A 13318-nucleotide genomic window follows, 5' to 3' on the forward strand; every position below is an offset into this window, starting at 1 on the left:
CAAGCCAATCGACTTAAGTTAAAGACGGGGTTATTTTCGGACATGAAATAGGAACTTTTAATTTTCAATTTTAATTACTACACAAATTTTTTATAAATTTTATTTAGTATAGAAATATTATTGGAGATTAGGGACTTATTAATTATGATTAGATTATTGAGTAGGGATTAATTATTAATTAAAATTAATTGATTTAATTATTTGTTGTGGTCCCCACCCAAAATAAAATAATAATTCAAGAAGTCAATTGATGAGTCATAGGGGGGGAGGGGGTAGCACGTGTCAAGTTGAGGGACAACATATATATGAAAAATTTGATGAACAACTTAGAAGCTAATTTCATTTTCATAAATTTAAACTTGAAAAAAAAAGACATTTCCATTGCTGCTCTCGGCCAGCCATGGATGGAGGAAACAAATCGATTTGTTGCATATTTGATCAAGTTCCAAGTGAATTACAAGTTCAAGGAGGTGATATCAACATTGGATATTGAATTGAGGAAGAAGAAATTGTGAAATTGGAGCAATTAAGTGTAGAAATTCCACCGAGAAAATTCAGGTAAGATTTTCTTATTTTGTGGTGTAATGGTATTAATAGTGTTGAGTTGAAAGGATTAAAAGTATGATTTATGTTCGTATGTTGTTGTTCGTGTTATGGTCATGTTGTCGTTGATGTGGATTCTAAATTTGGAAGAAAGAAGTGTATAACGTATCGTATACAAAGCGTATGTTGGTTTGTTTGGTGTATAATCTTAAAACGTTAATGATTTGGATTGGATGAAATTTGAAGTAAGACATTGTATGAAATTGTTGTTATATGAAATCGTGGGTTGAAAAGGATTAAGAAGCGTAGTTGGATTGTTAGAATTGTTGAATTGTAAGCGTACTGTTCTTGATTTCCAGAAGCTATTTTATTATATCTTGGTACGTGTATATGATTCCAGGAATTCTATTTTGATATAATCCACTGTGACATTCGAAAAATATTTGATATGACTATTGTCTTGATTTTCAAATGATAATTCGTTTTGATTATTCCATTGAGTCTTTGATAATGTTTTAATTTGCATATGGTTGCTCACTACTCTACTCGTGCTTGCCTCAATATGTCTTTCACTGAGTCCCGGGCCAGGATACGTTTTCGTGCACAGTTTCCCTGCATTGTTCACCGAGCCCCTCACTAGAGGGCCGAGATACGATAAATATATATATATATGATGGAGTTATGATGTGTTTATGGAGTTATGATGTGTTCATGGCGTTATGATGTGTTTATGGAGTTATGATGTGTGTATGGCATTATGATGTGTTTATGGCGCCAAGGATGGTATGTGGCGACCTTATTCACCGAGTCCCATAATGGGTCGGATATGACATATGATATTGATATGCATGATTTTCATTACATGAGGCAAGTGTATTGATGTTTTAAAAGTCATACTTGTTTCTGGTAATCTCTATTTCAGTATGATTCTCCTTACTGTATTTCATGCTTTATATACTCAGTACATATTCCGTACTGACCCCCTTTCTTCGGGGGGCTGCGTTTCATGCCCGCAGGTACAGATAGTCGGTTTGGTGACCCTTTAGCTTAGGACTCCTACTCAGCTATCTTGGAGAGCTCCGTTGTTCCGGAGTTTAGAATTTTGGTACAGATCTTATGATATATATATATATATATATGCTTATCCGAGGGTACGACAGGGCCCTGTCCCGTCATATTTCACTGTTGATACTCTTAGAGGTCTGTAGACATATGTGTGGGTTATGTATAAGTTCTGTTCAGCTGTGTCTATACGATGTGCTATGATATGATGTCCGTCTGTAGTGGCAGCCTTGTCGGCTTGCGTATCATTTTATGACTTGATTAGTGTGACTCCTCAGGAGACAATTTATCTGGATATATATATATATATATATATATATATATATATATATATATATATATATATATATATATACATGACGACGTTATGAACCTTTGAGTTCTTTTGCAAGTTTCTATATTGTTCTTAGATTCAGTTCGACTATATCCAACAGGTATGTATACGAGTGTCCAGGTCGGGCACTAGTCATGGCCCACGGGGTTGAGTCATGACACAGAACATGCAGATCATTTGCGAATTGTTCTTGGCATCCTTCGAGTCCGGGAATTATATGCAAAATTTTCAAAGTGCGAGTTTTGGCTAAATTCTGTAACATTTCTGGGCCATGTTATTTAAGATGATGGCATTCGAGTCGACACTCAGAAAATTGAAGCTGTGAAGACTTGGCCAAGGCCTACGACGCCTACAGAAGTCCGTAGTTTTCTGGGATTGGCAGGTTATTATAGAAGATTCGTAGAGGGCTTCTCATCTATTTTAGCTCCATTGACGAAGCTAACCCAGAAGTTGGCTAAATTTCAATGGAACAATGCTTGTGAGCTCAACTTCCAAGAGTTGAAAGATAGATTAACCTCAGCTCCAGTCTTGACACTTCCAGAAGGGTCGGATGGTTATGTCATGTACTGTGATGCTTCTGGCGTTGGGTTAGGATCAGTATTAATGCAGCACGTTAAAGTCATTGCATATGCTTCGAAACAGCTGCGGAAACATGAAAAGAACTATCCAACTCATGATCTCGAATTGGCTGCGGTTATTCATGCATTGAAAATGTGGAGACATTACTTGTATGGTGTGCATGTTGATATCTATACAGATCACAAGAGTCTTCAGTATATTTTCAAACAGAAGGAGTTAAATCTGCGGCAGAGGCGGTGGTTAGAATTGTTAAAAAATTATGATGTGAACATTTTATACCATCCCGGAAAAGCAAATTTAGTAGCTGATGCGCTTAGCCGCCGATCAATGGGCAGTTTATGTGAAGACCCTCCGGAAAAGAAAGAGATGGTTCATGAGCTCCACCAACTAGCTAATCTTGGAGTGTGCGTAATTGATTCGGGTAGTTCAGGGATTGGCATTAATAATCCTACAGTTTCATCTTTAGATATAGAAGTGAAAGAGCGTCAATACGAAGATCCTCAATTATGCCATTACAGATACACATTTCATGGAAAAGAGAAGTCTCCATTTCATATTTCTAGGGACGGAATTCTTAGATACCGAAGCAGGTTATGTGTGCCGAATGTGGCAGAATTGCGCCGACGAATTCTAGGAGAAGCACATTGTTCTCAGTATTCTATTCACCCGGGTGCCACAAAAATGTACCATGATCTCAAGTTAATATATTAGTGGGATGGCATGAAGAGAGACATAGCGGAATTTGTAGCACAGTGTCCAAATTGCCAACAGGTAAAGATTGAACATCAAAAGCCAGGAGGCTTATTGCAAGAAATGTAGATCCCTACTTGGAAATGGGAAGTAATCAACATGGATTTTATTGTGGGGTTACCTCGTTCCCGCGGCAAGTATGATTCTATATGGGTGATCGTGGATAGATTGACGAAAGCAGCCCATTTTCTTCCGATTAGGACCACATACTCAGCAGAAGATTATGCGAGATTGTATCTCAAGGAAATTGTGCGACTTCATGGTGTTTCACTGTCCATTATCACAGATAGAGAAGCACAGTTTACAGCCAAGTTCTGGAAGTCCTTTCAAGAAGGTCTAGGCACCCAAGTGAAGCTTAGTACGGTATTTCATCCGCACACCGATGGACAAGCCGAGTGTACTATTCAGACCTTGGAAGATATGCTACGAGCATGTGTGCTGGATTTCGGTGGTAGTTGGGATGATCATTTGCCGCTAATCGAATTCGCATACAAAAATAGCTACCATTCCAGTATTTAAATGGCTCCGTACGAGGATTTGTATGGGAGGAAATGTAGATCCCCAATCGGATGGTTCGAATTAGTAGAAGTACAGCTAATAGGCCCTGAATTGATTCAACAAGCGGCAGAAAAAGTTAAGGTGATCCGAGATTGATTGTTGACAGCCCAAAGTTGCCAAAAGTCTTATGCGAACAATCGTCGACGAGACTTGGAATTTCAAGTTGGTGATTGGGTATTTTTTAAAGTATCGCCCAAGAAAGGGGTGATGAGATTTGGCAAGAAAGGAAAGTTAAGTCCTAGATACATTGGACCCTATCAAATTATCCACAAGGTGGGTCATGTAGCCTATGAATTGGACTTACCCTCGGAGCTTGAATCAGTCCATCCAGTCTTCCATGTGTCGATGCTCCGCAGGTGTATTGGAGATCCCACAAAGATTGTCCCGATAGATGATGTGCAAGTGACAGAAAAGCTAACCTATGAAGAAGTGTCTATTGCTATTCTAGACAGGCAAGTGCGAAGACTTCGAAATAAAGAAGTAGCTTCAGTCAAAGTCTTGTGGTGAAACAACAATCGGGAAGAAATGACTTGGGAGGCAGAAGAGAAGATGAAATCCACGTACCCGCATTTATTTCAACCCCCAGGGGAGATTCAAGATGAAACGCCAACGATATAAGGTATGTACGCTTACTTTTCATGCTTTTGGTCGTGTGTGGCCATAGATATATTGCTAATATGTTGTGGCCCTGTGAGGCAATGATATTATGGGTTGTTGTGATAGGATGTTAGTGCCACATTACAGGGGAAACACTGGCGAAATTTTCGTAGAATCCCGAGTGTCTAACATTCGAGGACGAATGTTCAAAAAGGGGGGGAGAATGTTACACCTTGGAAAATTCCCCGTTGGCTTACAGTGAATAAGCTAATGAAGGGCATGACGTATATGATGATTTGATAAGTAAGAAACAACATTTGATTATCTCAATCGAGATTCGAAGACATTCGACTAAAAGGAAGAAGTTTGGCAAAGAAAGTAAAGGACATGTTATGTGTCGGGAAGAGAATTACGAGTGACGAGTTAATGAGGGAATAATGATGTCTTAGAGACAAGTAATGACGTCCCTTAGATTGGTGTCGAAGTGTTAAACAAGTGTTAAGAATGTCCCATAAGGATCGGAGATCAAACGAGTCGACGAAAACAAGTTCCGGAAAGCATGGCATTATACGGCCAGACATACTGGCCGTATAAAATCCACAGACCGTATGTGCAACCGTGGATTCAGCCCAGCATAACACAACTCACTGGACCAAACATACGGTCCAACATACGGTCAGTGAAAAATATACGGACCGTGTGTTGGTCCGTATAAGTTGATCCGGCCAGCTTTTGTTAATTAATATAAGGGACCTTTTTCATTTCACTTCCACTCTCTACAAGTCAAGAAACCTCTACAATATTCTCCATAATTCATCCACAAGAATTAAAAGGAAATCCATGATCAATAACACCAAATCCATGAAACAAAGTGTATGAAACCTAGCTAAAGTTCATCTACCTCAAGAAAAATCAAGAGAAGTGAAGTTTGGTTTTGGTGCTAGAGGGGTAATTCGACTCAATACTTGTTCATCCATCATATAAGGTAATTTTCATGACCATATCATGTTGTTTAAGGTATTGGAAGGTCAAGACACTTGAATTGTAGAAAGACATAGAAAATGGGTCATAAATGAGTGAATAGTGTCATGGTTGAATGGTAGTTGGATGGAATCATGAATGTTGGTGTGTTATGATTATGAATATGTTATAAATGACATTTAGACCATGAAATAAGTATTATGTATGAAAAAACGCGATAATGAGCTATAACCATAATTGTGGAGAAATTGAAGAGAAATGTTGAATTGTGGTAAATGTATACAAATGATGATTGTTGGTTGCCATATTGTGAATGTTGATATGAATGTTTGGGAGTTGAAGTAGAACATGGGAAAAGTAGTATAAACAAAGGAAATGCTGCCCAATTTTCCTTAGAAATAGTAACGAGTTCTTGTAGTCGATTTACTAACGTTAATGCGAATTCTCTCTTAAAGGTAGAAACGTGACATTGAATGAGAACAAGTGAATGATTGACTAATTAAACGAGAAAGGTATGTGAGGCTAGTCCTTTCTTTCTAGTGGCATGAATCCTATAGCATGACTTTCTTTCCTCTTCATGAGTTCCTATATTCCGGAAATCCAAAAGCTTATGTCTATGAATAGCTATATAAGATAAGAGACATGTTATGAGTTTTATAACGATGATGATGAGTTAAAGTATAGAGATTCTAAAATGCATGATATGATGATCCTATAACGTAAATGATGTCGTTTATTGCTTACACTCACCTTATATGATAATTCCTTCAAGGTGGGGCAGGAGTCAATGAATGTTCCATAATGAAATCAGGGGATCACGACCTTACGTCACCCTGATAAGGTATAGTTGTTCTTGAGCCCTATGCATGTACTATGGTAAGCATACTATGATGAGCATATTATATAGAGCATGTGATGATGATGTTATAACACCGCGCCTATTTGGCCGGGCAGTCACCGCTAAGGTGGGCAGCGTATACACTATGGCCAGATGGCATGGGCAGACACTATTAGTGAGCGGCATGAGATGATACCCCGAACGCGGGAGGCCTGGACGCAGGCTATTGTTATGATTATCACACCGATCTGATATGGACGGGCAGCTTATATATTATCACACCATACCTATATGGACGGGCAGCTTATACATTTATACATACATGACATGATGATGATTTTGAGTAAGCCAACATGCATTATTTCCTTTATATTTGACAGTCAGATATAGATGTTCCATACTGATATTTCCTTTATATCATTGTCTTATTTCTTTATTTATGCCTCTCATACTCAGTACAATGTTCGTACTGACGTTCGCTTTCTTTGGATGCTGTGTTCATGCCCACAGATAGACAGGGAGGAGAGCTTGATCCAGATTCGTAGTAGCCGTCAACTGATTTGAGAGCACTCCATTGTTCCGGAGGTGCTTATGATGATTCTTTTGTGTATATATTCATGTATATGTATTTTTGGGCATGACGGGGTCTTGTCCTGTCCCTATGTCTAGTACTCTAGTAGAGGCTCGTAGATAGACAGTGTGGGTTAGATGGTCTCACGAGATTGCTACTATATATATATACATATATATATGTATTTTGATAGCCTAAAGGCTTATGTATATAAAAGTATTATGTTTTGAAATGAAAGATGATTTTCTTATGAGTTGAGTATAAAATTGATAAAAGAACATTAAATGAGTATGATGAGTAATAGAACGAGCGGTGCTCGGTGGTTAGCCCCGGGTACCCGTCGTGGCCCCTAGTCGGGTCGTGACAAAAACTCATACACTCAGTCTATAACAACATCTACTTACTACTGTTAAACATAAATAAGGGAAGTAATCTCCACATCCAAACAAGCTAATGAATCTTAAACATTACCCAAGCGTCATGCTGTCACTTAGTTGAACTAAAATAATCCAAAAACTAACTAATCACCAAACAGGCTACTATCACATATTACCAACTGCTAAACAGTAACAAAATATGTGAAGGATAGAATGTTACATTTTAAAAGTGCACCCTTCATCAAAAAATCGAATCTGAAAGTCCTTTGTGCTTCCAAGACCACACTCAGCCACACAAACTCAAAAACAAAAGGAAAAAAAATTGACTCAGAAATACCTAGTGTATACATGTATATGTATACCTCGTGTATACATATATATATGTATTCCTGGTATATATATATATATGTATATATATATATATATAGATAAAGACAATTAAATAAAGATTAAAAAGGATGATATTTTAATTATAGATAAAATTAGGACATAATTATCCTATTAAAACAGTTAAAAAATTAGTCAATTGTGTTAATGGGCTTAAAATTGCGAATATGGCCCTAATGGATTCTGATCCAACTAATTACTTCAATTATTGCACATTTTGGCCTTAATTGATTTTAATTTAGTTGGTTATTTCAAACTCCATGGATTAAAGGGAATATAGTATTTGCTAATTTTGATTTTTCACAATTTTAACAGTTAAATGAATGATTATTATTTTCTTAAACCAAATGCCTTCTTTTTCTTTGATTAAATAAAATAAGTATCTCATAAATGTCATAAGAATACCAGTTAATTTCTAAACAACTTTGTGATGTCATGAAAAATCTTTCACCAATTTAAAGGATCAAAATATTGTTCTGAACAATTTGTAAAAATAATTTAAACCCTTTAAGGTGCATAGCTTATTTTATTTATTTTCCAAGGACTCTGACTAATTAAGATAAATTATGGGAGGTCAAAAATTAGGTGTCAACAACAGGTACAATAACGAACTAAATGGAGTATAAGTCTTGGAACACATCTTTGAAATACATAAGTTGTTCGAAACAAAAGATAGAATGTAAAGATTCCTAAAGAAGATCTGGTGCCATGGATCAACCGATGGCTTACCCCGAATGGTCTAGATAGTCTCCTCAACGACTGTAGCATCCCGAGATCCACTCTTACTAGGAATAGAATATGTACACAAAAAGGTGCAGCAAGTGTAGTGTGAGTACAAAAGCAACGGGTACTTAGCAGCATCATCGATCGACCCTCGATAGAACGGAGACGAGCGCTGGTCTTCGATTACTTCTACTACAATTAACTGCCATTAGTCTGGGAATGATAATAACATGAAAGATCAAGTATTTGGCACACAAGGATAATGAACAATTCAAACAACATGAATCATCAACAACAATTAAAGCATGACTGCAATGCAAGGCCTTTCTTTCCATCTACCGGTACAAACACATTCGAACATTAAAGAATCATGACCCATGGGGGACTCGCAAGGTCCATATACCACTCGAAATATTAAATCTCCCAGATCACATTGGGTCCTTAACCACTTTAGGCTCTAAATCTCACAACTTAGCCCCATACGCTCCATATATCTCTCTCTTAGCCAATATGCTAAACAATCATCATCACTCTATCCAGAACTAGTTTTCCAAAGACCCACTATTGTGTCATCAATAATGACAAGCATGAGATACAAAATAACTATGAATATGACATGCAACACAATAATAAGCAGGAATATGCAACAAAGGTTCCATTTAGATTCGCATAAGTCATAAATATCCCACCTTAGCTACTTATTCACTTTTAATGATTATTTATGAGTGATGTACCACACACATATCAAATAAGACAGGCATATAATCAAAGACAGAAGGTACATGTTTCTTTTTTTTTTTTTAAATATTCCCAATCGGGCCTTTTATTTAAAGAAAGAAAAATTGTTCAACAAAACTGGCCCAAACTCAGGTCCAGCCCAACAAAATAAAAGAAAAAAGGACAAAAAGCAAATTAAGACAAAATGCTACAATTCCCAAGTTAGAAAAGTAGCCGTATTTTGTTCTTGTTGCCCTAAAATCTTTGTTGCTATCTTCTTCTTCTCTGATGCATTTTCTACGATTTTGGTGTCTAGATGATGAAAACAACTCTGATTGACACCTAAAATCGTCGAGCATCTCTTGATTTCTACTCAATTTGTGCAATTCCATCATCAACCTCTCGTTCAGCTAAGTATCCAACTAATTCTTGTTGTTGATGGTATTGTGTAGTTGTTTCATATCTAATCTATTTCCTTTCAGGGGATTTCTTATTGTTGATGTTCCTAGCTGATTCAAACTTTGATTTTGTACCCTTCTATCCTTTTTTGAGGACCCTCTTCTTGGTAGATCTTCTCGAACAAGTATGTTGATCTCTTCCTTGTAACTTTAGACCCATGTTAGAATGTAATCTTTGATTTTGTTGCCTAGAACAACCATACTATTTCCGTTGACCCTATTGGTTATTGGTGACATATGTGTTGCTTTGTTTTAATCTGCATAAACTTGGTGTTTGACCATTTTTATAAGCACCATTTGGTGCTAATACCACAAACAAGCCATTCCCCTCATTTATTTTATTAAACAAAGAACAAACATTGTACCAACATTTCATATGAATAGGTTTCCCTTTCCACCTGTGCTTTTGTGTACTGCTTAGTTTCCAAATGCATAAATTTGATGTGAGTCCTTTTGATAAGACATTTATCCAATCTGCACATTGATGCTTTGATGTTTCCTTCTGTAACACTCTTCCATGTTATGGCCTGCTAAAAACTATTCCCTTGTGTGTTATGCCTTGCCTATGTCTGTCAAAATTGTTGTTTTTTAATGTCTTCAAAACCTGCTCGTGCTTCAAACAATTATTACATATAAAAAGAACCTGCAAAAAAGAAAATAGGTTGGCAAAAGCCACCATGTTCTCCTCCTCTTGGATTTGAATATGATAATGTGTCCTCCTTTTTCTAGATTTCCACACTTCCCACCCTCCTTAATATCTGCAAACTTTATATTTATAGCTTCTCAGACCATCATCAAGGGCCTGATTAGCTAAAGCATCAGCCAACTTGTTACCTTCTCTTAAGCTATGGCTATAGGACACATTCATGTTATTTCTAAAATCCTTGATCTCCTCAATCCATATAGTTATTCCCCAAGGTGATTTCCAACCCTCTTCCAATATTTTGTACACCATGTCACAGTCAGTCTGTATGAAAATGTTATCCATTCCTCTAATCCTGCAGTATCTCAAAGCTTCTAGAATAGCCATCACCTCAGCATCTGTGTTAGTTGTGATACCCATATCCTCTGCTTGAGCATATATTAAGTTCCCCTATCCATTCCTCAAATAAAAACCATAGGAGCTTCTGCCACGATTGCCTCTTGAAGCCCCATCGGTATTGCATAGAATGAGTTTCTTAGTTGAAAATTCCACATCACCTTAGTAATTTTCAACTTAGCTCTTTCCTCCTCCATCAATTTGATTGAGTCTTCCCATTAGTTTGGTATATTTCTAAATGAAGGATTCCTAACCTGTACCAATCTATGAATTGTGTTGTAAACCTGAAAAATTGCCTTTCCAGTGATTTGTTTCCTCCATGCTTTATACTATTTCTCCTCTTCCAATTTTGCCATATAATAGTTGCTGGTGCTGCCTTGAAAATTCCTCTGAGCCTTTCTCTTACTGGTGCATACCATACTATTTGCCACATATGAATTATCGAATAGATGATGTATTGTTTCTTCTTTTGGAGGAGAACAACACCAGCATCTAGACACTATATGATAATTCATTCCTTTAAGCACATCCTCAGTTGGCACTCTGAATTTCTAGCATCTCCATGGGAAAAATGATATCTTGAAAGGCAACCCTTTTATCCACATGTGTTTGTATATCTGTCCTGCCTGCATCTAAGTCTCACATACTCCCATGCCGATTTAACAGAAAACTCAACTTTATTATTCAATAACCACCATGACCTGTCCAAACCTTTGTCTGCTCTTGGTGGTGCAAAAGTATTAGTTACGTGCAGGACAATGTCCTCATGTAATATAGTTGTTAGTTTCATAACATCTCATTCCGCTCCATTAACCACTTCATGAACATTCTGCAAATTTTCGTCAAATGCTTTTCCTGGTACTGCATAGTACAGTGCTCCCATTCCTGTCAAATTGTCAAACCAAAACTCTGAATTACCAACTTTGGTTTGCCACCAAATTTGGTGTTTTATCAAGTCCCTAGTGTTACACCTCGGAAAAATCTTCCGTTGGTACGCAAGTGAATCAACTAGTGATGAGTACGAGTGTACGATGTTTCCACGAGTAAGAAATAACATTTGACGACCCTAAGTGAGATTCTGAAGGCAATCGCAACAAGAGAGAGGTTATGCTCCGTAATGAATAATTATAGGTTTTGGAAATGTGAAAAATTGCAAGTTTGCATTCTGGACAGTTGTTCGTAAAGTGAAATACGGACCGTAAAGTGGTATACGGTCCGTAAACTGCCATGTCGTATTTTGGTTTCCAAAACATCAACTTTCTGCCAAATGAGCAAATGGTTAAAAACGACCCAAAATATAGACCGTAAAGTGGTTTACGGCCCGTAAACTGCATCCGTAAATCACCACATCTCAGTTTGAGTTTCTGGTTCTGATATGATTAAATACGACCACGAAGGACGGTCCATAAACTGGAATATGGGCCGTAAACCAAGTTTACGACCACTGTGCACTTCAAATCAGATTTTTAAGTCATTAAATAAGGGGACCAAGGCTTATTTCATTTCACTTCTACATCACACCCCTTCTCTCTAGAACATCTCTCTACATATATTCCACAAGAATTCAAGGATATTTGGTGATCAACAACATAAATCAAGGGAATCAAGTGTAAGAAAACCATCTAGATCATCCAAGGTCAAGAAATCCAAATGGCGATAAACTAGGGTTTTGCTCAAAGTGGAGTATTATCAACTGAAGCTTTCTCCTACAACATTTAAGGTAAGATTCATGATATTTCTATATTGTTCAAGGTAGTTAAGAGTTGAAATACTTGGATTGTAGAAGAGTATAGAAAAATGAGTAATGAATATGGAATAGTGTCATTTTGAGAAATAGTATGAATTGAGCTATGGGTCTTGATGTATTGTGATGTAAATACGATATAAATGATGTTGAGAACATGAGGTGAATAATGTATGTAAATGGACGTCGTGTGTGTTATGGCCATGGTTATGGATGAATTGAATGTAAGTCTAGAAATATGGATAATGTGAATGAGTAATGACTATTGTTATGGCATCGTGAATTTATTATTGACGTTTGCGAGTTGAGATACATTATGGAGGAGATGCTATCCGATTTTCTCTAGTGTTAGTCATAGATGCTAGCTATCGATTCTAATGATAGTATGACTTTAATGAAAGTAGAAACGTGATCGTTGAAGGGGAACGTACAAGCGATAAATAGTCGAACGGAAAGGTATGTAAGGCTAACCCTTCTTTCATCAGGCATGGTTCTTTGGCCAAACATCTAAATCCTCTATACAAGTATGTTGTCTTTCAAATGATTTGATCTTCCGAGCTTGTAAGCTCATGATCCTTGATACGCTACGATTGTACTAAGTTCCTCATATGACGAGTAGGCCTATTAAGGTGGATGAAATGAATGATGATGATTATGATAATGGGGTTAAAAGTAAAGATACTTATGAGCTACTGTGTATATGTATGACAATTATGGAACGCCGAGCTTATATGGCCGGGTAGTATATGTATAGATGTATATATATGTATATTTACGTAACGCGCGCACACCACTGCAGTTGGATAGGGACAACACTGAACCTTGGTAGGGCTAGGTACGTGTAACACTGAGCCTTGGTAGGGCCAGGTACGTGTAACACTGAGCCTTGGTAGGGCTAGGTACGTGTAACACTGAGCCTTGGTTGGCCAGGTATGTATGATCATCGAGCCTATATATGATCGAGTACGTGAAACACCGATCCTACGTGGTCGGGTATGCTATGTGTATGACATGATTATGTATATGATATGAATACGAATATGATATGACTATGTATATG

General features: G+C 37.3%; 1 protein-coding gene across 1 annotated transcript; it reads right to left on the reverse strand.

The window, feature by feature from the left end:
- Nucleotides 1–10226: 10226 nt before the first annotated feature.
- Nucleotides 10227–11397, reverse strand: LOC132607910 (uncharacterized). Its single transcript, XM_060321990.1, has 2 exons — nt 11329–11397; nt 10227–10568 (listed from the first exon to the last, which is right to left on the reverse strand). The coding sequence occupies exons 1-2, from the start codon at nt 11395–11397 to the stop codon at nt 10227–10229; spliced, it is 411 nt and encodes a 136-aa protein (XP_060177973.1).
- Between the last annotated feature and the right edge of the window lie 1921 nt (nt 11398–13318).

The sequence above is a fragment of the Lycium barbarum genome, chromosome 8, assembly GCF_019175385.1.
Source record: "Lycium barbarum isolate Lr01 chromosome 8, ASM1917538v2, whole genome shotgun sequence".
Classification (NCBI taxonomy): Eukaryota; Viridiplantae; Streptophyta; class Magnoliopsida; order Solanales; family Solanaceae; genus Lycium; species Lycium barbarum.